The following is a 26,310-nucleotide window of genomic DNA, read 5'->3' as shown; positions in this document are numbered from 1 at the left end:
GAGGCCCCCTGAATACAGAGAGTAAAGAGAGAAAATGTGAGACTTGCCTCAGCCTGTGCAGGGCAACACTGAGACTCTGCCTCAGCCAGTCCCATGGCATTGCTACAAGGAGAAGAAAAATCCTCAGTTTAGGACAACAACCACAGGGAACTACAGTCACACCCTTACCTGCATCTTCCTGAAAATCACAGTCAAGTAACAAGCTTTATCCTCAACATAAATGATTCTCTGGTTCATATGGGTTATTTCAGTCTTTCACATGACGGTGATCTTCAGGAAGATGGCCATCTGAATGGTTGTTTATCTCTTTGAGAGCCATATGTTCTTGCATAAGGAGCTGAACATTTAAAGGGGTCTTACACATTTAGTTCTGAGGTCCACTGTTTTTTCCACACCAAAATGTCAAAATTGAATTTTTCCATGATCCTTTGTCTTTGATCATTACAATTTAATTGACTTTCTGTTGTAGCACCCTTTAAGCGCTCTCAACCATGACGCTCAAATTGTTAAGATCACACTGAAATGATCAGGGATCTTATTAGTTTTATATTGTTAGTTGTATGTCGTTCAAGAATAACGATATCTATCCTAACTCCAAGCTTCCGAACACCAAAAAGGCATCACTGACTGGGGAGGATGTTTTGAGTTCTGAAATTTACATTAAAGGATTAGTTTGCTTTCAAATAAAATTTTCCTGATAATTTACTCACCCCCATGTCATCCAAGATGTTCATGTCCTTCTTTCTTCAGTTGAAAAGAAATGAAGGTTTTTGATGAAAACATTCCAGGATTTTTCTCCATATAGTGGACTTCAATGACCTCCAAACGGTTGAAGGTCAAAATTACAGTTTCAGTGCAGCTTCAAAGGGCTTTAAACGATACCAGACGAGGAATAAGGGTCTTATCTAGAGAAACCATACTGTATATGCTTTATATAAACAAATGATCGCCTTCCAAGTGGTTCCGCCAAAACCGCACTTTCGTATTCTTCAAAAAGCTTATGCTGTATGTCCTATGCCTTCCCTGTTCTACTTACGGAATGAACGCAGCGGCAGTTACATTTTTTCCGTAAGTAGAATAGGGAAGGCATAGGACATACAGCTAAGTCCACTATAAGGAGAAAAATCCTGGAATGTTTTCATCAAAAACCTTAATTTCTTTTCGACTTAAAGAAAGACATGAACATCTTGGATGACATGGGGGTGAGTAAATTATCAGGAAAATTTTATTTAAAAGTGAACTAATCCTTTAAGCTTACATGATACAAAACTAATTTCAAAAGATCAAAGAATTTGATTCCTCATGGTTTGACCCCTTTAAACTCAAACTTCAACATGAAAGAACAAACGTGGATGCAAACGCTTCCCATAAATGCATTCCAGCACACTGTAAACACACTGCTTTCACACAAACAACTGACATCATGTGGATCATTTGTAGTACAAACCTTACGTGGTTGTCCTTTACTTGCTCATGAAAAAACAGCCGTTAGATTTCAATAGTTTATTACAATTTATAGTGGAACAGTACAGATATCATTCACAGGAGTCCTTTTGTTATTGGCCCTACAGAGAGAACACTGTAAATGTAGACAAGCAGACACAGAAAAAAACTCAGTGACAGCTATCTGAAGCCCTCACCAAGCAAAGCTGGGGACAGGACGTCCAACAGCACCTATGGGTGCTGCGAAGGCTTCATACTTTTAGTACAGTAGTATATTTACAGTGACTTGCCTTGATAAAGGTGCTGTACGAAACTCCAGCCGCTTCAAATTATTACGAACCATATTTACTACACTTCACTTCTAAAAACCTAAACAAAACATGAGAAAAAAGCCAAACTGTATGATCTGCAACAAAGGGTAGATCCAAATAAAAGACTTGGTAAAATCAAATGTCCCATGCGTTACACAGTTTGATTACTCCATCTCCTCATTGCAAGAAGGGTTACGGTTACTGATCTGGATTGTAAAGCACGCCACTAGATGGTAAAATGGTTGAATCACCAAACCTAATGAAGACCGGTGATGACGCTTCAATATCGGCCTCCAGGAGACATTACTGGAGGTCTCATGCCAATGGCAGGCCGAGGGGGAGCGGCCTGGTAAGGAGGAACCATGGGTGGGGCTTGCCCATACGGAGGCATCCCTCCTGGGACGTACCCAGGCACTGCTTGTGGTGGAGCACCATATGGCCCTACATGAGAAGAAATGGATTAGTTGCAATGTAACTTACACTGGGATTCTTCACTAATACACCACCGTTCAAAAATGTGGGTTAGTACGACTTGTGTTTTTGAAAGAAGTCTCTTATGTTTACCAAGGCTAGATTTATAAAAAAAGTAATTGTGAAATATTTTTACAATTTAAAATAAGTTTTCTATTTTAATATATTTTAAAATGGAGTAATGGCTGCTGAAGCTTTGCCATCACAGAAATAAATTAAATCTTTAGTGTCACATGATCCTTCAGAAATCATTCTAATATGATTTATAATCATTAATGTTGAAAAACAGTTGTGCTGCTTAATATTTTAGTGGAAATCATGATGCATTTTTTCAGCATTCTTTGATGAAGAAAGTTCAAAAGAACAGCATTTATTAGAAATCTTTTATAACATTACAAATGCCTTAATGGTGACTTTTGATTAATGTTAGGGATGTCCAGATCCGATCACGTGATCGGAAATCGGGCCCGATCACGTGGTTTCAGACTCGATCGGAATGGGACGTTACCTCCCGATCAGGACTCGGATATATATGTATTAGGGGTGCAACGGTTCTCGGTAAAAAAAAAATCAAACCGTACGGTTCTCCACTTACGGTTCGGTACGCACTTGCACCGCGGTCCATCTCGAATGACGACGCATCTATTGGTTAATATGGTTTGTTTAAAATAGCAACGTGGAAAACAGACAGACAGAGTTCAGATAATGTATGTTTCAGTCGATGGATGCGCAAAACTTTACAACAACGATAATCAGAAAGCGTGGACAAAACAGTTACTCTTTTTAAACTGTTAACTGCGAGTGCCGTCTGCTCTAATGTCCAGTCATTTACGCCGTCATAGCCGTTGATAGCGCGAGCGCAGGTGAGACCTGAACAGCACACGTTGCTATCTGTGTTTAAACTAAACTCATTTAAGCCTTGCTGATTTAAACCTTCAAGAACAAAACGCGAAAGAGAACTCGCACGCGCTGTGAGAAGATTTGTGTGCGCTCATCCGAAGCGCGCACACGCTTATTTCAGTCAGCGCACAAATACTGAGTTCTCTTTCAAGTCTTGCGCTTCAGCGGACAAATTCATACAAAAAATATGTCAACATGCCCATCTTAGCGAGTATCCTAGCAAACATAGTCGGTTATGTCTTAAGTGAACGTATATTAGTCGAGAAAGACAGCGCATGTGTAACAGTATATGTAGCTACTGGATCGTGCATGTCTTAAAGGGAAAAAAACTATTCCTGCTGCCTGTTTTTAATGTTAAATCAAACAACAAATAACAAAGAAATCACTCACTGCTCTTGACTGAATAGTTTTTGTAACTTCAATAATGATTAATCTTTATTTATTTTATACAGTAAAGATAATATGCAGTGTTATTTTATATTTGATTACTTTATCCATTTTCTGTACGTGAAAACTACTGTTAGATACCTGAAAAACCTGAAAAGCACTGTTCCTGGATCCTGGATCTGTTTTTTCGCTCTTCTTTATTCTTTTTTATGTATAATAGAAGTATCGGATTGGGACTCGGTATCGGTAGATACTCAAAATCAAATGACTCGGACTCGAGGGCAAAAAAACGTGATCGGGACATCCCTAATTAACGTGTCCTTAATGAATAAAAAAATCTTTTAAAAAGTACTGTAACAAGACATTATCACTCTTATTTTGATATTCAGTGGGCATCCAAAAAGTTTAAAAACACTCAAATGCACCCTACCTTGCATGGGATGCCTAACACCCGGCTGCTGCGCAGGAATGCCCTGCTGAGGCGGCAACACGCCTCCCATTGGTGTGACTGGTGGGGAAGATACATGGGCCTGTCCCGCACTAGGGATTTTACACTGGTAGCGAGGCAGCTGGGCTCGCAACTCCTCCTGTCAAACACATAATGCAAAGTGTGCAGGGCGATAAGACATAAATATGGACTTTTTTTTACTTCCTTTCTTACTTCTGTGGAACACAAAGGAAGATATTGTGAAAAATTCACTGGGGTCCAGGGTTGTTTTGGACCTTTATGACTTTCACTGTATGGACAAATACATTCAAATTTATGTTCCGCAAAGGAAAGAAAGTCACAGGTTTGAAACAAGACAGTGAAGCCGGGCTCACACTATAGGAGTTTTAGGCCGATTTATCCCTGATTTTTCCCTCCCGAATCTGAGAAAAAATCTTGTTGAGAACCTTGATGATCGGTTCCAATGTTCCTCCCGATCTGCACACATAAATCGGGGCCGCCCCATCATATCAAACATGTTTGATATTTAGGATTTTAAATCGGGAAGTCAGTTCTTTAACAACAGCCAACGAGAGACGTGAATGAAAGCGTTTTTGAAATTGTGACCGCAAAACCAGCTGCTGCATAGATGCGTTGGACAGCGGAGATGGCAGAACGGCGCACGGAAGTGTTGTTACAACACGACTGCTTAACGTGTCTTCAAAAACATGACAACCATATGGACAAAGGGAAAACCTGGGGAGAAATCGCTATGGTTTTGAACATACCGGGTGAGTGTAGAAAGCTGCTAGCAAATGTTAACATTACCCATTTAGATGTCAGCAACAATCTGCTGTGTATATACGTTTACATCTGCTTCCCCATGAGATCACGTGAGAATATTCTGTAGTGTGTGCTGCGCTACAATATTTAAATCTTGTAGTCTGCATGTTTGATATTTGCGAGAAAAACATTGGTTAAGGTACTCCTTATGTGTGTGCTGCAACCAGATTTCATTATCGTTTAGGATTTAAAAACTCCTGTAGTCTGAGCCCGGCTTTAGGGATAATGAACCAGGTGTTTTATTAAATGCAAGCATGCACCGTTCCAAAGCTGACCAGTTATTTCTGCAAAGCTTAAAAAAAAAAAAAAAAAAAACAAAGCACAGAAACAGGTTCACTTACCAGTGATATATCTTCATCAGGGTGGATCAACTTACTGGTTGCACTGGTAGTGGTGAGGGTGGCAGGCTTACTTGTGACTGGGGTGCCCGGTTTGGCCACAGTGCTGCTAGTGTTGGCAGCAGCAGTGGTGGAGGACTGGGTGTAGGCTGGGAACGTGGGTTTGGGAGCAGCAGAAGAAGGTGCAGAGGAGCTCACTGCTACACCAGAACCAGCCTGCTGGACCTGAAGTCAGACAAAAGAGCAGATTAGACACATTCAGTGATTCAACTCAAAGCTGCATTTAAGCACTATAGTTAACAGAAGCAAATCTGATTTATTTAAAAAAAAAAAAAAAAAAAAAAACTGAATACAGTGGCCCCAAAGTATTTAAGTCACACTTAATATACAATGCAAGATATAACAGAATATCAAACCAAGTGTTATTTACGTGCGTTAAGCAAAATGCCACCATCTAACGCTCACTTAAAGCCAATATTTAAAAATGCTAATTTAATAAGTTAAATGTAATATTTTTTCTTTTTTCATACTAAACAATGCTGTGATGCCTGAATTCACTTAAAATGACTGAGGGTATTATTTTTTATTTAGACAAAATAGTATAGAATTAATATCATCCCTAACATTATCCACCCGTATTTCAGCAACAACCTGTCATGCAGGTTCACGCTTTACAACATTAGGAAAATCAAACCCTTCTTGTCATTTCAAGACTGGACTACTGCTCTACTGGCAGGCAACTAAACCTCTGTGGATGATCCTGAACACAGCAGCATGTCTAGGCTTCAATCAGCCAAAGAGAACCCATGTCACACCACTAACTCCCAGTTGCAGACAGAATCAAATTTAAGGTTTTGATGCTGCCATTCAGAACAGAGTACCTCAATTCACTCCGACAAGCATACGCTCCCTCCTGCCAGCCAGTGTTAGGGAAAGTGACTTTTAAAAGTAATGCATTACAATATTGCATTACTCCCTAAAAAAGTTACTTTTTATGGAAAGTAATGCGTTCCATTACTTTTGCATCATTTTTTCTCATCTGGGCTGTTTGTTTGTTTGTTTTCATAACAAAAAAAGTTATATTTTTGGAAAATGTAAAGGCGCTTTCACATCAAAAGTGAAATGAATAAGCCTCAGGCTGAAGGAAATGCAAATTCACTCCTGTACAGTAGAGGGCGCAGTTCAAACAAGCCTTTCAGCTGGAATACAGAAGAACAGGATGCAGGAGATTGAGTAAATGTTTGTTCACGTTTCGTCTACAATACTCATGTTTACACACAGCTCACACGCCGCTCTGCACTTACTCATGATTCTCTCAACACAGGGACAGGAGAGGCGTCAGTCAATACATGGAAAACAAAGTAACTTGCGTTACTCATTTGAAAAAGTAACTCATATTTTGTTGTAAATTTAAAAATACTTTACTAGTTACTTGAAAAAACCCTAACACTGCTGCCAGCTAAGGTCACTGAATGACTGATATCTTGTCGGTCCTTCACAATAAGGCAAATAGTTACTCTCCAAAACTTTCACCCTCCGGTCTAATTTGTTTTTGTTCCTCTCTTGTAAGTCGCTTTGGATAAAGCATCTGCTAAATGCATAAACGTAAATTAAACGATAATTTATCAGCTTAGAACAGAATTTTAATATCGGCGCATCCCTAACAAAATTAGGTTTATTAGGGTTTAGGTAATAAAACAATAGCTATACTGGTTTAAAATGATCAAAATAAAGTATTTAGAACACTTTCTGGTTGTAAAAAGTGGATCAGGATCAAGTGCCCCAATGTGTCCAAATACTTTTTGGGGCCACTGTATATAAACAGTTAAAATCTGACCATGAAGGTATTTCAAAGAAAGAGACACTGAGTTTAAGAGAGAAAATTACACTGCCTATGACTTATCAGCCTCAATTAAAAACCTCTTGACTCTTCTGAAGCACTACACACGTCCTCTACGGCAAAGTCAATTATTCTAAGATGCAGTCTGAGGTCTGTCTGCTGTAACATGCCATCAGTAGTCTTGTTCGAGATGCATCGGCGCTGCGCAGAACGATCTGCGTATGACATCAAAGTACCGCGAGAACGATTGGAGAGCATGCTCGCGGTACTTTGAGATCATACGCCGGTCGTTCTGCGCAGCGCCGATGCATCTCGAACAAGCCTAATAGTTTTATGAAGTAGTTCTTTCACCGAGTCAGCAAGCTAATGCATACTTGGGACAGCGGTTTAGAGGATGCTGACAAAGTGTCCAGACTGGAGGAGGCTGAGCTTGTGCTTGGAGCTCGAGCGCCCATCTGCAGCATGGAGAGAGAGCACACAGTAAAAACCCTGTTTAATTCTGGACATGACTGCTGCTCACCAAAACTATCATGAACACAGGTCAATTAAAACTGCGCTCTAAAACTACCAGCACTGACATGTTTTTTTTGTGCGTGTTGTTTGTTTGTGTTTGTTTTTAATACAGCTCCTCTTAAGTGTATCTATTAATCCAGCTCACAAATCAGTTCACATTTTGGTCTTTTGGGGATTTCCACAACAGGGTTTAAGGTTTAACAACAAGAGTTTTTTCTGCTGGTCCAGTCAGTTATAGTAGATCTTTTGTTGTTGTTGTTGTTTCATTGATCCAACATAAAAAAAATAAAAAAAAACTTTTACATAAAAAAAACAAAGCAACATATTTCATACAGTACAGTCCAAAAGTTTGGAACCACTAAGATTTTTAATGTTTTTAAAAGAAGTTTTGTCTGCTCACCAAGGCTACATTTATTTAATTAAAAATACAGTAAAAACAGTAATATTGTGAAATATTATTACAATTTAAAATAACTGTGTACTATTTAAACATATTTGACAAAGTAATTTATTCCTGTGATGCAAAGCTGAATTTTCAGCATCATTACTCCAGTCTTCAGTGTCACATGATCCTTCAGAAATCATTCTAATATGCTGACCTGCTGCTCAAGAAATATTTAATGTGTACAATTGTACAAAATATTTGTGTACAATATTCTTTTTCAGGATTATTTGATGAATAGAAAGTTCAAAAGAACAGTGTTTATCTGAAATCTAATCTTTGTAACATTATAAATGTCTTTACTGCCACTTTTGATTGATTTAATGCATCCTTGCTGAATAAAAGTATTAATTTCTTTAATTTCTTTTCAAAAAAATAAAAATAAAAATTCTTACTGACCCCAAACTTTTGAACGGTAGTGTATAATGCTACAGAAGCTTTGTATTTCAGATAAATGCTGTTCTTTTGAACTTTCTATTCATCAAGGAATCCTGAAAAAAAAAAAGTACACAACTGTTTTCAACATTGAAAATAATCATAAATGTTTCTTGAGCAGCAAATCATCATATTAGAATGATTTCTGAAGGATCATGTGACACTGAAGACTGGAGTAATGATGCTGAAAATTCAGCTTTGCATCACAGGAATAAATTACTTTGTGAAATATATTCAAATAGAAAACAGTTATTTTAAATTGTAATAATATTTCACAATATTACTGTTTTTTACTGTATTTTAATTAAATAAATGTAGCCTTGGTGAGCAGACAAAACTTCTTTTAAAAACATTAAAAATCTTAGTGGTTCCAAACTTTTGGACTGTACTGTGTATGCACTAGATTTTTTTTAAATTTCTCTTCAATAATAAAATTACTACAAAATTTGTTTTTCACTTCATAATAATTAAAGCAATAAAAGCCTAAAAACTTTGTAATAATTGCTGGATTAATGCAAGTATAAATTCATACACTTTTATTGGAAAACAATGGCTAGTCTCTGGAGAACAGCACTTCACTTGTGGCACTTAGATACTCTGAGTTCGAGACCCCTGGTTTAGAAGCACTGGAAACCTGAAAACATCACTGTCAGTAGCATGAAGTTACACAACAATGTTACTAATTCTGGTCTCTCTTTCTAACCAAATGCTTGATGTTGAACAAAACTGACCGTACAGTATTTTCCTTGGTATGAGTCTAATCAGTCCCTGAAAGTGACATAAGAAGAAATCTTAAACATTTAATTTTACTTAAGATGCCTTTCGGTTCTGCATCTAGCATGGAAGGGCAGCATACCTGTCCTGCACTGGGAAACAGTGGCTTGGAGACACTTGGCTGTGGCGCGGACACTGTGGTGGCTGGCACAGCTGGTCGGGTGGTCGTAGGAGGGGCCTGAGCCATGTGGGGTATGCCAGGGTGATGGCCCATAGGAGGAGGTAATCCTGACCACAACAATAAAATAATTACGAACAACAGAAAAAACATTTCTCTTATATACATATAAATATATATCAATATATACATATAAGAGCCTTAAAGGGACAGTTCACCCAAAAATGAAAATTTTGTCATCATTTACTCACCCCTCAATAGTTCCAAAGATATTTTGGACATTGACTTATCCATCAACTGTTTGCTTACCCATATTCTTCAAAATATCTTCTTTTGTGTTCAGCAGAAGAAAGAAACTCATACAGATTTGGAACTATTGAGGGTGAGTAAATGATGACAGAATTTCCATTTTTGGGTAAACTAACCCTTTCAAATTGAAAGGTTCCTGTACCTGGCGGCATGCCTGGCATCATTGGGGGCATTCCATGTGTAGGTGGCATCATGCCACTCATTGGCATCATGCTATTGGTTACATGTAACAGGAAGGAAAGGTTATTGAAAGAAACATGTTTACGACATGGATGAGCAATAGTCAGACTCTATGAATGCTTACCCTGGAGGCATCCCTGGCATGACAGGGGGCATCCCTGGCATCATTGGGGGAACACCAGGCATCATTGGGGGCATTCCTTTGGGAGAAATCATTTAGGAGACACATAATAAATATACTATGCATAACAGCTTAAACTGGGCGTTTTGTATTATTACAAAGCACACCTGAGTAGCTTCCGGGTGGCATCCCTGGTGCTGGGACAGGGGCCATTCCTGGCTGAGTCATAGGGGCGTAGGCTGCCTGAGGCTGTACAGTTGATGCTGGCTGTTGGAAGGAGGGTCCAGCCTCTTCGTCCTCATCATCTTCATCAGAGTCATCTTGGTTCTGCCTTTTCTTCTGATTATCTGTTCACAAAAAGCAGGGGAATCTAGTTATTATGGGTTTGCATGGGATGCAAAAAGAGCACAAGTAATATGAAGCTAAATGCGCTACCTTGTGTTTTTTGTTCAAGTACACGTCTCCTCTCCTCCATGTCTTTCTCTGGAATACCCTCCATTCCATAGATCTCCAGTTCTATGTCAGTCCTTCCAGGTATCGCATTAGGGACACCATCAATAGTTTCTTTGTGAACCTTCAATAAACAAACAACAACAGAGTTTTGGACATACGGTAAATCAAACATATTACATATACACACAAAATTCAAAAATCCCATCGGCATACCTGCATACAGTGGATGGCCAGACCAGGACCAGTGTATAACTTCTTGTGACATATGTGGCACTTAAAGTGCTTGGCCTTCTGGTGTTGAATGAGAATCTTTTCATCATCAAAATCCCTGTTACAGTACCTGAGGTTACAGTTAAAGTCATATAAACAAGAAAATAAATCATAACAGAGAGCCTGAAAAGTCAGAAATTAACAACATTAAGAAAAGACTATATGCATAAGAATACTTAAATCTTTCAGCACACTTCTTTCACAAACACACCCAAGTACAGCGGTTCTCAACTCTTTTTGACTACAAGTTCACCCCATTTTCCACAATAATACGCAAAAGTCCTGACCTTCTCCAGTTGTGCGCGATTTACTGAATAAGGATTATTAAAAAATACTTTTACTCAATTTCTACCTGATTTAGAGGAAATTAAAAAAAAAAAAAAAAGCTTAAAGAGAGTTTAATTACACTTCCACTAAATTAATATTTTAATAATATAGAGGATTTTTGCAGTTCTAGAAATCATACTTTTAAAAGTAGACTTCCTCAAATATATTCAACACATGGTTGCTCAAAAAAAGCAGGGGTAAATTTAAAATAATTTTAAAAATAAAATAACTAACATTCTTATTTTAATGCTTGTTTTATGGCTCCTTGGTTGAGAACCACTGCCTAGTGACACTAAAATGGGTATGAATACAATAAAAATTAATTGTATTATTTTTATTATTATTTTTTATTATACAGCTCTCAACAAAACTTTTTTGAGAACGATCAATCGAGGAATTGAACAGTCAAATGTCGTTGCATAATAACCACTAAACTGTTCTACAAGTAACAAATAAACATATGTAGACAAAAAATTATATATATAAATTGGTGCGTCTTCTTCGCTTCACGTCGAGGTCCAGGTCACAAAGATCATGTTTATTTTGTGATAATGACAGGCTGACTGTACATTATAATAACGCGTTTGGTCCACCATAAACAGATCTACCATCACCAGTTGAAGGATAAGGACAAAGACTTGGCCTATGACTCAATACCTAATGAGCTAACTTACAGGCGATCATACACGCGTTCAAATGCTAAAATATAACTCAAATGACGCCTATGATAAGCACATAGCTCGGTGTGTTTTGAGAGTGTCTGCCTTGATATCAGAGAGGAACATGCGAACAATGCATTAGCCATCCGCATACAGGAAGTGAGCCAATCCCCACTAATAAACACATCGAAACACTTAAAAAAAACTGTACGATAGCTTTTAAAGAAGGATACCAACACCAGGGCTTCATCTGCTTCTTCTTTTTTCTCCCCATGATTTATTTACCAGCCTTTTCAGCAATCAGCACACTGACACCTACCAAACCATTAGCAGAAATAAAATGGAGTAAACAGGACATGACGACGGCTTTTTCCATGCACTGGCAACTCATCAGTATTGCCGCCACCGACTGGACAGGAGGTGCACAGGTTGTTGGTCAAATGACAACAAAACGTAAAATACTTTTTTAAAATCATTAACTGAATTCAGTTACCATTTACAGTTTTTTCCAACTGCTTACACACATTTTCAAAACTTTGCCTCTTTTTTTCAAAACTTTACACACAAATCCAAGAATTACACACACACAAAATGCCTCACATCTCTATCAAAATGAAGCACTGCATTCAAAATATCATAAACACATCTCGAAAGCAAACATTTGTCTTACGTTGCAAACACCTTTGCCATAATAATCTATTTTTGGATATATCATAGTCATTCAAAACCTAAAGCTCTTCTTTCATGAGCTCCTACGTACATTTATGTTTAAGACTGAAAGTAATTGGTTGAAAAAAAATGTTGAAAAACTCATGGTAAACATGAAAACAAGATTGAAAACAAACTATTATTTTTTTTACTGTAAGCATTTGTGGTTGTGAGTACAGTATTACACAGTACAAAAGAAAAGGAATACATCAACCATGTGTAGCTGGACAGAAACAATGCTTGTGTTTCAAAAAGGAAATCAAGATACTTCCTGTTAGTTTTTTGTGTGTTACATAGAGAATTGTGTGTTGTGTTTTGCAAAAAGTGTTTTATGAAATTGAAAAAACTGAGTTGAAGGCTGAATATTAGTGTATGGTTTTGCAGATTTGGTTTGTTGTTCTGGTGTTTGAGTGTCAGGTTTTAGAAACTGTGTGACAATTAAGGATTTTGTGTGCAAGTAGTTGAAATTTTTTTATTTATGACTGCACATTAAGCCTTTTTTCACTTTCCATACTTTCTTTCACAATCTATTGCTAAGAGTATAATTATACAGAAAAACAGAAAATAGATAGTTCGCCAGATAAATCATTTATTGACCCTCAATAAAGTGTTAGTTGACCTCGCCATATAATTCAGACAGCCTTATCTCATTTAATGGCCTTTTAATTTTAATGACAGCATTTGAAAGCAAATTCTGATTCTGATTAAAGACAGATTTATGAGTAAAACATTTTATTTTGCAGTATATTTTTAATAACCTCTCAAATGTATTTATTCTCACTTATACATGAAAAAGCAGGGATCATTGACAGACTTGCTCAAAACAGCATGCACGTCTTTTAAAGTGAAAACAGCATGTCAAGGCACACTACTCTTAATGCAATACATTCAAGCCAAAAACTATCAAACAAAAAATTCCATTTCCAGAGGTAATTATTTTCTAAGTCAAGTTATAAATGTATTTCTCAAATTACTACATTCAAGCAGTATTTATATCTAAAACCATACGTCATATTAAAAAAATAAAATAATAAAAATTAAAAAGGCAGGCATTTGAATATTCTGATAAATCTGCATTAGATGCAGCAAACCAGGGCCTCCTGAACCCCCCCTATAGGCTATAAAATAACATATGATACAGAAATTATAATTCTGTTCATCCATTATAGAACCAAACAAATGACTTTGTTATTTGTAGTCTAGTCCTGCAATCTAGTAGCATCTAGTTCGTATGTGTTTCTGATATACAGAATCTGGTAACAGTAGTCATGTTTTATGTTAAATAAACATGCATTTCTTGTCAGCTTTAAATATAACAGTGCTTTGCATATTTCTGATATGGACAATCAGAGCTCTTAAAACATGTAAAACATGCAACTTGTGACATAGACATCATGCAAAAGCCCTTTGTGCAGATTAAAAAACTACTTTGAGACACATTTTTAGCATTCACAACAGCACATTCCTTAATAAACACAAAGCATCCGACTCTAATGCACAACTTTAATGATAAACTCCACATCCGGTTGTTGTCGCCACCACCTTTCTCCCCTCTAGCGACGGCCCTGTCCCCATCTCATCTGATGCCCTTGTTTTATGCTCCACTTGCAAGTTGTTCAAGGCAGTAATATCACTTACTTTATTTTAAAACTAAATCCTGTATTTTATCCTCTACACAATAATGAGGCCTGAAATATCAGAAAAGGCTAAAGTTGTAAAAAGCAAAGCAGCAGAGATGTCATGATGAAGATATAAAATCCACAATCATTTGAAGAGTGCAAATCCATGATCATTAAATTGTAGCATATAACATGCTTAACTCTCACTGACCTTTACAAAAATATATGAGTCATACAATAATGTAAATCCCTGCAGAAGCATGCTTTACAATTTATCACTCATTCGTAAATGTTATAAAACATCAGTCAGAAGAGACTATTTAAAATATTCCATGCCCCAGAGTACATTAAAACACCTTCTTCAATGTTTTGGTCAATTTTACGAGGGAAACTTTGGTTGTCATTTAAAAAATATATATAATACTGCAATAGGCCTACTATTTCACCATCATTCTCTGTCATTAGATGTCTTTCTTTACCTATTAGTATTACCCCACATTTATAATCATGCCAATGACATTCCATTCCATGTAAAATGAAGTACTATGTGTGTTCACCTTTGAAGATAAGAAGCTGTTTATAGTGCACAATAAACCTGAGATCTCCAAGCTGCCAGACACAGAGAAACATACTCTCAATACAGCCATTGTTCTTAATGGTTGCCTCGGCCTAAACTGTTTTTTTATCTTATTGAAGTATAAATTACAATGGGAATGTGATTGTGTACAATGTAGAGTAGGTTTTTAGGTCATTCATTGACTATGCCTTCCTTTTCCTGTTCTCTAGGGGTCCTCTGTGCCTCCCTAATGTTCCTTTTATTAATACAGGTTCGTACTTTTTCACTTTGATTCTACCTTAGGATCTCACTCCCAGTGCTTTCTTCATGTGCTCATAAACCACATAAGAGATGCTAACAGCAGGAATGACTTTGAGGAAGTTGGGGGCAATGCCACGGTAAAGTCCAGAAATGCCTTCATGGGACACAATGTGCTTGAACTGGCCAACCATTGTCAGCTGTGGAGTGCCATCTGCTGAGGCTATCCAGAAGAAAGGGGGGAGTGAGGTTATATTTTAATTTGCATTTAAAATAATTGGGTTTCATAAAAGTTACAAAGCAAGCAGAATTATATAAAATAAGGATTATGTGAATGCATTTCATCTCGCTCACCCTGAGCCTGCATGCGTGTGCGGATTAAAGACAGCGGGTAACTAGCCAGTTGCCCACACGTGCTGGATACAGTGCCGCATCCGAGAAGCACTAAAACCCCAGGATCAGCCGAGCCCATGCAGTACCGCTGTAGCCAAGCATTCTTTAGAGTCTGTCAAAATAACAGAAAATACAAAAAATATATTATTAATATAGATGTTATCGATACATAATGGATGTTATCTGTGTCGCGCTTGGTTGCAAACAAAACAAAATAAAGGGCTGGATCTATTCACAGCAGTTTTAGATTTATTAAATACAAACTCAAAACAAAATACTCTGACCACATATTAGTCAAAAAACATGAATGGAACAACCAGAACAATGTGATGAGAACAGACAATGAACTGAAAGAAACACTGGGCTTAAATAACCAGACAAATTAATCAATGAAATGAACGACAGGTGTAACTGATAATCAAACAATGAAAAACCATAGAAATGAACTGAAACATGACAAACCCACCCCAAACAGAAACTCAGATTACCCCTTACAGCCTGTTACATCAATTTATTTTTTTAATACTTTTTACATAATTATATTTCCTCATATTTTTCAATTTTTCCAAAAATATTTTCAGTCTAAATATATATATATATATATATATATAAGCTACAGTTAATTTATGTAAGTGAGGATAGCAAAATAAAGTAAACTGTGACATATTATACTATATATTATATTCAAAATGTAAAAAAAAGCAAAGATTGGATATGTCAGTAAAATTTTCTAAATAAATAAAAAATTACAGTAAAACAGTAATATTGTTACGATTTAAAATAACCATTTTCTATTATATTTTATAAAATTATTATATATTTCTTCAATTGCAAAGCTAAATTATAAGCATAATTACTCTAGTCTTCACGTGATCCTTCAGAAATCATCCTAATATTGTTGATTTGTGCTGTTTAATATTTTTTGTAAACATGATACATTTTTCCAGGACTCTTTGATAGAATTTTCATAAGAACAGCATTTATTTAAAATTGTAATCTTTTTGTAATATTATAAATGTCTTCACTGTCACTTGTAATTAATTTAATGTGTTCTTGGCCAAATAAAACGTTTTTCTTTTTCTTTATTTTTTTGCCACATGGTAAACAATGACAAGACAATCACCTTAATAAAAAGACCTGTGAGTTGTTAGGAAGAGACCATAGAACACAGCAACGTAAAATACATAATATATATTTATTTTACCAACCATGGCAACTGAGAATGATGAATACCCACAGCCTGTCAGTGGCAGCCGGCATTCGCAAACACTTAAATGTGTTAAAATACGCACACACCTCATAGACAGCCAGATCAATGCCAGCATAAGGGATGATGCCAAGTGTGTTGGGCAAATAGCCTTTGTAAAACGCGCGCACTCCTTCTTTACGTAGTATCTGTTTGGCGCAGTCTGCCATGCCAGAATACTGTCCTGTTTTTCGGAGGGTTAGACGTGTCTTCATCACCTGGGAAACAAGAAGGATCAGAGTAAAATTATAGAAAGAAAAAAAATTTAAAGAGAATATTGAGAAATATAAGTTTGGAGGTCACTAGTAACTTTGAGCTGCTGAAACTCCTTTCAGCAGCTCTAGTCAAGATCTCTAAATAAATAAATGGAGTATTTGGCTTCCAAAATGTGATACTGATCTGCCTCATTAAATAAATATATATCAGATGCCAGAAAAGAAACTTGTTTTCTGCATTTAAGCACACCCGGAATAGAAAGACAATCTGTATCTGTAGTTGTCAACTAGGCTCAGCTCATTTTCAACTCTTTTAACATTTAGAACAACATGAGTAAACAGGCAAACAGCAATTAGGAACAGCTTTGTTAAACAACTTCCCTTGTTACATGATTCTGGCGTTTGTACTTTACATTAGCAGCTGTACAAACTACACTACTTGAGACATTACTACTACAGTCAGACATTATATGTATAAGACCATTAAAGGAATGTTCAAGGTCAAATACAAGATTTAATTTGATAATCCAAATAATCCAGATATCAATAATAGTATAGTACACATTTAATGTAAAGTATGCATATAAAGTACTGTGGTTATACTTTTAAAACTTTTAAGTGTCAGTGTCACATGATCCTTCCGAAATCAATCTAATATGATGATTTAGCACTCTTGAAACATTTCTTATTGTTACCGATATAAAAAAAAAAAAATAGTTGTGCTGAGTAATATTTTTGTAGAAACTGTATCTGTACTACTACAATTTAAGTAGAAGTGCTTATGATAAATAAAAAGTTCAGAAGTAAAGCAACTGAATTCTTCAGGTCTTATCTTTATAGAGCTATTTAGTCTTGACGTCAGTTAGTAGGCCAACCCAGAAGGCTAATTTGCCAAGGATTCCCTCAGGAAATCCTAATGCGTTTTTAGAATGCCTGTTTTTGATTTGTGAGTGAAAACAGGTCTGTGGTTACATTACTTGTAAAGCTGAAAAGTGAAAGTCTCTTCACGTCTCTCACTTCCTCCTCTTCTCTTACCTCCATGGGGTAGATGATGGTTTGAGCTGTAGCTCCAGCCAGTGAGCCAGCAATGAAGCGTTCTTGAACCCTTAGAGAACCACCCTCCTTATTGCCTCTGATCAGCCGTTTGATCTACACAAAGCATATAAAATTGCTTACTAACATTAGAAAATATGCCACTAAAAACAGAGCGGCTGTAACATTTAAATGTTTAGCTACTATATTCTGGTTTGTTTACCTGCTCATAAGCCATGAATTTGATAGCTGACTCTGGGGCAATTTTAAGCACGTTGATGCCGTTGCCTCTCCAAAGAGACCTCAGTCCTCCCTCCTTCACCATTCCACGCAAGCCACCCAACAAACTCACACCACTGGAGCCGTGGACCTGTTGAAAACCCACTCAGTTCAGACTCTCTTTCATTATGAGTACTGTAATTTTCACAACAGAATTTATTTCTGTTGAGTTTCTTTGATACAACAACAATTCACAGAGACAATAAAACTTAATTCTAACACTTTTAAAGAGGACCTATTATGCTTTTTTACAATTTCAACTTTCTTTAGTGAGTAATGTTGCTGTTTGAGCATAAAAAAGGTCTGCAAAGCACAAAGTCACTACAAAGGGAGTTATCAACATGTCCTCCAACCAATACGACCATATAGGTCGTTTGTCACTTCCCTGAAATACGACCCATAGGAGCGTTTACTAAAGTTTCGCCCCTATCGACAACAGGACGCTTTCATTTTAATTCATGAAATACGACCCATAGGAGCGTTTGCTAAAGTTGCGCCCCTATTGACAACAGGACACTTTCATTTTAATGCATTGTTCCCTTTTATCTGCATCATATTTCATGTTTCGCGTGGCTCAATTGGCAGAGTGTTGCAATATATAATAATATGCGATCATGCGATCATGGGTTCGATCCCAGGGAACACATGTGCTCATAAAGTGTATATGCACTATAAATCACTAAGGTTAGGTTTAGGGGTGGGTTGGGTGTAGTTGTTAATAAAAAAAAAAAGAGTTTTGCTAAATGGAAATAGGAAAAATGGAGTAAAAAGTCCACACATTGCATTTAAATGAACACGCATTTTGATTGGTAATGACAGTCATACACAGTGTTGGGGGTAACGCATTACAAGTAACTTGAGTTACGTAATCAGATTACTTTTTCAAGTAACTAGTAAAGTAACGCATTACTTTTTCAATTTACAACAAAATATCTAAGTTACTTTTTCAAATGAGTAACGCAAGTTACTTTTTCACATTTATTGACTGACATGTTGTCCCCATGTTGTGAGAAATAAAGTGCAGAGATATTGTGTGCGCTGTGTAAGCATGATGGTTATTGTAGTTCTAGACTAAATGTGAACATGCATTTACTCATCTCACTTGCACAAAAACATTCAGTATTCCTCAAAATGAATAAAAACAGTGAAATGCAATCTCAGAATTTTTGCAAACCTGTAATAATTCACTATATTAAATTACACAAATATACCTTATGTATTTAATCTCAATTATTAACCAATGTCTCTGCTGCTGACCTTCAATATATCTAATTCAGCCATACTAATAAGCAGAAATACTTTAGATTAGATTTAGAAATAAGAACTAGAACTTCCTTCTCCTGTATCCTATTCTTCTTAAATCCAGAACGGCAGCACATCTGAAAGGTTTGTTTGAGCTGCGCCCTCTACTGTACAGGTGTAAATATGCTTTTCCTTCAGCCTGAGGCTTATTGATTTCACTTTTGGTGTGAAAGGGCCTTTTTTGCCAAAAATAGAACTTTTTTGTTGTTATTAAAAAACAAACAAACAAGCAAGCCCAGCCCCGGTGAGAAAAAGTAACGCAAAAGTAAAGTAACGCATTACTTTTCATAAAAAGTAACAAAGTAACGTAATAAGTTACTTTTTTAGGGAGTAACGCAATATTGTAATGCATTACTTTTAAAAGTAACTTTCCCCAACACTGGTCATACATTATTTCATGACGACAGACGTAACACGACACTGTCATTATTATTACTACGCCAGCTAGAGGGCGCATGACTTTAAAACGTAAATATAGGTCGTAATAAGGTGCTTGAAAAACGACCTATGGGGTCTTTTTTTTTTGGAGGACTTTATTCTCTAAATTAGTAAGCACTGTTTCTGAACTCCCTCAAACGCCTCCATTGTAGTGTTGAGTTTTCTTCTGGGAACGTACACATCACAATATCGCTCGTCTAAATAATTCCTGCGCAAGGCCTGGTTGAGTTGCGTTAGTAGTATGTCGAAACTGGAGGTTATTGAAAGGGGCTTGTCATTTTTTAAACACTTTCAAAGCGTTTGACCAATCACAACAAACTGGTCCAGCTGACCAATCAGAGCGCATTGTGCTTTTCGGAAGGAAAGGCTTCATAAAGACAGGAACTAAACAGAGTGTTGCTGACAGACTGGGATGAGAGTTGTTGCAACAAGGTAAAATATATGAAAAAAATGTGTTCATTAATGTATAACATTCAAGCATGAAAACCTATTCTAGTAGACCTCAAAAATAAATTCAAGAATTTGTAAAAGGGCATAAGATGGCCACTTTAAGAACTGACTGAACCTGAAGGAAAACTTTAAGACGATCCAGAGGAGCAGTTCCTGTTCGCGAAACGGCTCCTGCCATTGCCCCGGCCACCAACTGTCTCCACACCACACCTGAACGCCGCTCCTTCTCCGAAAACTCATCTGGCACAGTCAGTTGCTCTCCAATGTCCAACATCTGAAACGCACACATTATAGATTCAAAAGACAGTTGAAGTTTGCATCCTAAAATATCTATGAATATTAAGCCTACAATCTAATTTCTGAAAAGAGCTGGAAGTAAACCAGAGAGTGTTTCCAGTAGTGGGCAATGTCCTCCATGTTGTGCAAGGGGTTAAACAGGAAATGGTCCCGCCACTCATTCCAGTCAATGGTCATGGTGCCGTCTCTGTCTATGCTGACACACAAAAAGAATATAGAATAGTTAAAACAAGCCTTTTCTAAGCCCAATGAAACTATGTGTGACTCAACACATGTGGGTTTCATAGAAACATCTTAAAGTCCTCTGAAAGCACAGCCAGAGTGGGAGGTAGATGTGAACATGGCATTGATTAAGCACTAAAAAAACAGTTTTGTGAAAAGCTGAAGCGCTCTAACCTTTGAAGGATTCTGGAGGCCTGCTCTGTGGATACATTCACTCCAAGGCTACGCAAGGAGAGCTGAATTTCTGCAACATCTATGTGACCTGAAGTCATAAAATACTTTAATGCTTATTCTATATACTTTATGGACAACAGAGGATATACTATTGTTCAAAATTTGGGGTCAGTAAGATTTTTTTAATGTTTTTGAAAGAGGTCTCTTATGCTCACCAAGGCTGCATTTATTTGATCAGAAATACAATAAATAAAGAAAAAAAGAAATACAGTAAAATTGTGAAATATTATTACAATTTAAAATAACCATTTTATATTTTAATATATTTTAAAATGTAATTCATTCCTGTGAAGTCAAATCTGAATTGTCAGCATCATTACTCTAGTCTTCAGTGTCACATGATCCTTCAGAAATCATTCTAATATGCTGATTTGATGCTCAAGAAACATTTCTTATCTTTATCAGTGTTGAAAGCAATTATGCTGCTTAATATTTTTAAGCGTGATACATTTTTGGATTCTTTGACAAACAGAAAGTTCAAAAGAACATCATTTGTTTAAAATAGACAACTTATTTACACTTTATTTCAATAGTCTACTTAAGATATACTATTTACTATAAGCAACTTTACAGTTACATATCAACTAACTCAAAATAATTTGCAACTACATGTCAACTAACTCTCATTAGAGTATTAATGGACTACTAGGTTAGGGTTTTGGCTTAGTAGAATAAATTGACGTACTTGAAAAGTTACATAGTCAGTAGAATGTCTGTTGGGGAGCATCAAAATAAGGTGTTAGTAAATATTTTGTCTACTAATTAGTTGACATGTAGTTGCAAAGTTACTTATAGTTAGTAGAATGTTTAAAGTGGACCATCAAAATAAAGTGTTACCGTAATTTCTCTCTCTCTCTCTCAAAAATAAAAAGTCTTTCTAACCCCAGACTTTAAAATACTACTATGAGGACACATACTAGACAGAGAAACACAAAAGTTATCTTAACACTTTAAAAGCAATTGTGCAAAAAGGAAATCTGCATTTTCAGTGAAGTATTATGAGGTTGCAAGTAAGAAAGTATAATGCAGACCATCGTTGTTGCGGTCCAGGCTGCGGAACATAAGTCGGAGCTCTTTCTCATGTGTGCGCAGATACCGTGTGAACTCCTCGATGTCCAGCTGGCCGTCATGATTGGTGTCACTCACACGTACAATCTGAGGGGTGGAGGAGGTGGAAAGTGCAGTTAAGGGCAAGAATGTGAGAGTTTGATGGAGGAGTTATATGTGAACTTAATTTAACACTGCATCTGTGGCCATGCCTATGTAGAATGAGTAACAAAGAGAAACTAACAGAAAGCAAAGAGAGAGAGAGAGAAAGAAGCATTGCTCTGAGCTTACAGATGCAAGGTTTCTGTTTGTGTGCAAAGCCCTGCCATAAGTCTGGCAGCTCCGATCGCAAACACATTGTGAACTAGAGCTAATCTCACCTCTTACATCACAGCACATGACTAACACAGTCACACAACCCAACAGCACAGACATACCACTGGCACTCAGTGTTGCTCTTCCCAAGGAAACTTGGAGTCTCCAAGTTATGTTGTTAATGGCACTTTCATGGTTTCATCTTAGGACTCGATCTGTATCCTTAGCTACCTGCTGAAGTAATCGCCACAACACAACATACTGTATGCACTGTTCGCTTTGGCAAGAACAAGACTGTTTACAACAGGAGTGAAAATGTAAATGTTGGTGCACTATAATTTGTGTTTTGCATGTTCTCAACTCAAGTTGAAATGCCAACCAGTGATTATTGTTCTGCTTGTATCAAATCAACAAATTGCAGTCTTGTAGGTGGTTTCAGTGGAACCAATTCAACTGTACAGACCATACAAAAAGATTGTAAGTGAATAAATTGGCAATATTTCAAAATCTTTCCCAAATCAGTGTGTTGATCAAGTGCACTCAAGCAGTCTAACACAGTGGTGCAGATTTATTTCTGCTATTTATGTCATATGATTGGACACCTGTGACACTACTTTCTAAAAGATTAAAAAAGATTGTTTCAACATCTGTAGCTCTGTTATTTTGCACCATGCATGTGCCTCAAATGTTGATAAACTGATCTCATATTTGTCTGCTGTATTACATTTTTTCAAATGTACAACCTCTGCCTAAACTGTATGAATCAATATTAAAAACAAGTGCTGTATTAGACCACAAAGCCAATAGTGTACGATTAAAGGTGGGGTATGTAGTTTTTCAAAAACACTGTTTGGAAATTAGTCGGGCAACAAACAACAAACGTCTAACCAATCAGCATTAGGGGGCGTATGACGGTCATGGAGACAGAATGATGAAAGAGGGAGATTTGAAAAAAAAAAAAAAAACGCAGAAAGAGAAATGAAGAGACATAATACAAAAGAGCTCAAAAGAATATCACCGGAATGCAGGTTTATGACTGGGCAAGCACTTTAGGACCCACGTTTATATTAGAAAAGCTTTCCAGCGCTAGAGAGAGCTAAGCGGGAAGGTCTGAAAACAGATGTGGAGGCTGCTTTGATTCCACTTCACTTGTGAGTAAAACTGGGTTTTGATTGACTGGAGCTGCTGTGCTGTTAGCGACAGCTAAAATTTTTTGTGCTCCCTTGTCATTCGTTCATCAACTGCGCTTTATTTTTCATGAAGCATCATTTTGTTGTGCGTTAGCTGCGATAAACAGACATCCACTCGCATTGCGTGTGTAACAGTGGCCAGATAGTGAGAGCTGTGCAGGTAAAACACAGCACACTGATGACCGCTAGAGATTGTGGTGTTTGCATGCCAGCAGGGATCGGGCCGGGGATCGATACCGACTCGGAGCAGGGTGGTTAGGATTGGAGGGTGAGTTTTGGAGGTGGAGCAATGAAGAGAGGGGTGGGTTTGTTTGGGTTGATTTCAAATATCAACGTCCAACAGCGTTGTTGAAAAAATGGATACCCCACCTTTAATAGAAACATGGATGTTTTAAATTGTGTGCAATATAAACTCTCTCTCTCTCTCTCTGTATATATATATATATATATATATATATATATATATATATATATATATATATATATATTCAGCTTTCTGCATCTGGTCAGCGCAGTTTACACTTCTTATTTTTGAACATGTGTATAGTTCTCAATCTTTTGACTCGATGGCCCCCTGTTGTCCAAAACAATATTCAGTTATCTACACTGAGATAATTATGATAAAGTTACTTATAAATTAATTACCCATAATTCATTTTGTGATTGCATGTTCTGTATTCCAGAAGTTCTGTACGTTTTTCATTTAAAACAAGTTAGTGGGGGGAAATAAAAATAAATATGATTTCAGTTTACAAGTTTATTTAATGCATATTGATTTATTTATTATTTTTATTTATTGTATTTTGGCCCTGGACCCCTGGTGGGGAACCTTAACTAATGGCGTCACATCTCGCCCTGCCTTCACTTTCAGGTCACCTAACATAAGCAACGAAATTAGTCTGGAGGTTTGTCAATATTGCAACGTGGAAAGTCTAACTCTTAAATAAATTACACGGGATCGTTTGTCCTTGGTCGAGGACACAGCAGCATTACGCTGAGCAAGTTTCACTCCTGCTGAAAGTAAGCATAAGTTCTTGTGTGGATTTATCAAAAACAAAATATGATATGCTGAGGTTTCAGGTGTTTTCAATTCATCAAAACATCACAGCTCACAGAAATGAACATGAGCAACTCTGACGTCCCGAGCGACCTACCTCGTCTACCTCACTGCGAAGGATCCCCCATGAGGTTAATCCGGTGCGCAGCTCATTCACGTCGATCCACCCATCTTTATTTAGGTCCAGCTGATCGAACAGTTCGGCCCATCGTTTCTCCCGCTCTGGATCGGACACACTGTTATCTTGACAGCGAGCCCATGTCCAACACGAAGGGAACCGAGTTCTCGCTTCGCCCATATGAAACAGCTGGCGGTGTGTTCTCGAGAATCAGAGCTGTGTTAGGTAGTGGATCAGCATCCTACCTCTCAAATACAGCTGCTTCTTCAGCAAAGACCACTTTGAGGATTTGTGGATTGGGGTAAATAAAAAACTGCTGCATGTAATATATATATCCTCGTTCACCTGTCAGAGTCCCGCCAGAGCGTGAAGCGTTTAAACGGGCGCACAATATCAGCAGCGCGTTGCTCTTCTGTCTGTAGCCCGCTCCAATTACGACAGAGTTAATCCAGGAAGTATTAAACCTCTGCCCCTCTGGCTAGAATAATAATCCCATCGTTTCTCTCTCTCAACACAGGTTCATCAACTCGGCAATTGTCCTGTTCTGGTCTCAGATGACATCAAGAGCGCGCGCACCGCCCGCACCGGTTAGTTATAGCGCATCTTAGTGCGACGGAGAGATTCGCATATAAACGCTTAATTACTGCTCACAATTCGCGTCTTTTGCTCATTTTATCGCTCTTCTCTGTGGTATGCAGAATGAACGCGAGTCTCCGCTGCACAAATCGCAGGATAAGGGCTGGGTGTCCCAACTCTATTAAGAAGCGATATGTATGTTGTCATTGATTGCCTGCCTCGTGCAGTCAGTGCACAAATTATTCACTGGCTTCAGGTCGGTCTGTTTCTACTGGATTAGTTCGTCTCGTGCGTCGCTAAAGTCTTGTGGCGCATTTCGATACCAGTCTACTTTTTTAGATTGCAGGTTTAATATAAAGAGTGATCACTGATAAGTAATTACAATAGCCTAGCTACTCATTCCTAACTGACAGCGCTTCAGCAGCGTGTTGCTATAGTAACCTTTTCAGGTGAAAGATCTCGGGAGCGCGTATTGAACTTTATATTTGGTATTTTTGTGGTTTTTAAAACATTGTCTTGTAAACACTGTTAAAACGCTAAAATATTATAGGCCTACATGTAGTATGCAATAATATATTATAATTTTAAACATACATTTATAATACATAGGCTACTTTGTATTTTCCCATTTTGCCGTTAAATTAGTCTACAGAATGCTGCTGTTTAGGTGTTTTCTGAGGGAGTGACAACAAATTAGACATCTTTCTCTCTTCTGATCAACATAATTAATCTCTCGATATATATATATATATATATATATATATAGCGCCTATATATATACACTGCCCTCCAAAAGTTTGGAAACACCCCTGGCAAAGTGTGGTTTTGGATGATATCAGCATAAATCCTTATCATTTTTTGGTGCAAATACATTACAGTAACTTGACATTATCATTGAAGACCAGCAATAATAATTTTCATTTTGATTACATAATAATGGCAATTTATGTCAAAGTCAGACATGCCCCTTCGCCAGCTGTGATGCCTGGTTACTGATTTAAACTTGCCCCAGGTTTGTAAAAGATTTTTGGGTCAGCACACCTTCATAGCTTCAACAGTTGACTGACAATTAAGTTTAGAATATAATGAACCAATCAGAACCCAGTTTAGGTCAGATAGCTGCTAATGCTGGGTATTTTGATCAATCGAAAATTTAAGTTTTTCTATGTATAAACTGTTTATGTAATAAAATATGTT

At 37.2% G+C, this 26,310-nt stretch overlaps 2 protein-coding genes across 7 annotated transcripts; both read right to left on the bottom strand.

Moving 5' to 3' along the window:
• Positions 1 to 1,488: 1,488 nt before the first annotated feature.
• On the bottom strand, positions 1,489 to 11,964 carry znf207a (zinc finger protein 207, a). 3 transcript variants are annotated; one of them, XM_048194936.1, is made up of 12 exons: positions 11,795 to 11,964; positions 10,519 to 10,645; positions 10,288 to 10,426; positions 10,020 to 10,199; positions 9,856 to 9,931; positions 9,694 to 9,764; positions 9,207 to 9,352; positions 7,335 to 7,415; positions 5,124 to 5,345; positions 3,943 to 4,099; positions 2,011 to 2,195; positions 1,489 to 1,812 (listed from the first exon to the last, which is right to left on the bottom strand). In XM_048194936.1, exons 1-11 carry the CDS (start codon positions 11,833 to 11,835, stop codon positions 2,035 to 2,037), a joined length of 1,401 nt encoding a protein of 466 aa, XP_048050893.1. In that variant the 5' UTR covers positions 11,836 to 11,964; the 3' UTR covers positions 1,489 to 1,812; positions 2,011 to 2,034. The 3 variants fall into 3 exon arrangements, with proteins under 3 accessions (XP_048050893.1, XP_048050884.1, XP_048050902.1); XM_048194927.1 differs by having other exon boundaries at positions 1,489 to 2,195; positions 11,795 to 11,963; XM_048194945.1 differs by lacking the exon at positions 7,335 to 7,415 and having other exon boundaries at positions 1,489 to 2,195; positions 11,795 to 11,961.
• A 1,430-nt stretch (positions 11,965 to 13,394) lies between these two features.
• Positions 13,395 to 25,570, bottom strand: slc25a23b (solute carrier family 25 member 23b). 4 transcript variants are annotated; one of them, XM_048194918.1, is made up of 11 exons: positions 24,517 to 24,643; positions 22,295 to 22,406; positions 21,842 to 21,965; positions 20,751 to 20,838; positions 20,439 to 20,550; positions 20,173 to 20,331; positions 17,812 to 17,958; positions 17,592 to 17,705; positions 16,392 to 16,559; positions 15,057 to 15,207; positions 13,395 to 14,925 (listed from the first exon to the last, which is right to left on the bottom strand). In XM_048194918.1, the coding sequence occupies exons 3-11, from the start codon at positions 21,870 to 21,872 to the stop codon at positions 14,744 to 14,746; spliced, it is 1,152 nt and encodes a 383-aa protein (XP_048050875.1). In that variant the 5' UTR covers positions 21,873 to 21,965; positions 22,295 to 22,406; positions 24,517 to 24,643; the 3' UTR covers positions 13,395 to 14,743. The 4 variants fall into 4 exon arrangements, with proteins under 4 accessions (XP_048050875.1, XP_048050876.1, XP_048050874.1 ...); XM_048194919.1 differs by having other exon boundaries at positions 22,295 to 22,403; positions 24,517 to 24,637; XM_048194917.1 differs by lacking the exon at positions 22,295 to 22,406 and having other exon boundaries at positions 24,517 to 25,570.
• Positions 25,571 to 26,310: the final 740 nt, after the last annotated feature.

This window comes from Megalobrama amblycephala, linkage group LG1 (assembly GCF_018812025.1).
Source record: "Megalobrama amblycephala isolate DHTTF-2021 linkage group LG1, ASM1881202v1, whole genome shotgun sequence".
Taxonomy (NCBI): domain Eukaryota; kingdom Metazoa; phylum Chordata; class Actinopteri; order Cypriniformes; family Xenocyprididae; genus Megalobrama; species Megalobrama amblycephala.
This window is presented reverse-complemented; position numbering and strand designations above follow the sequence as displayed.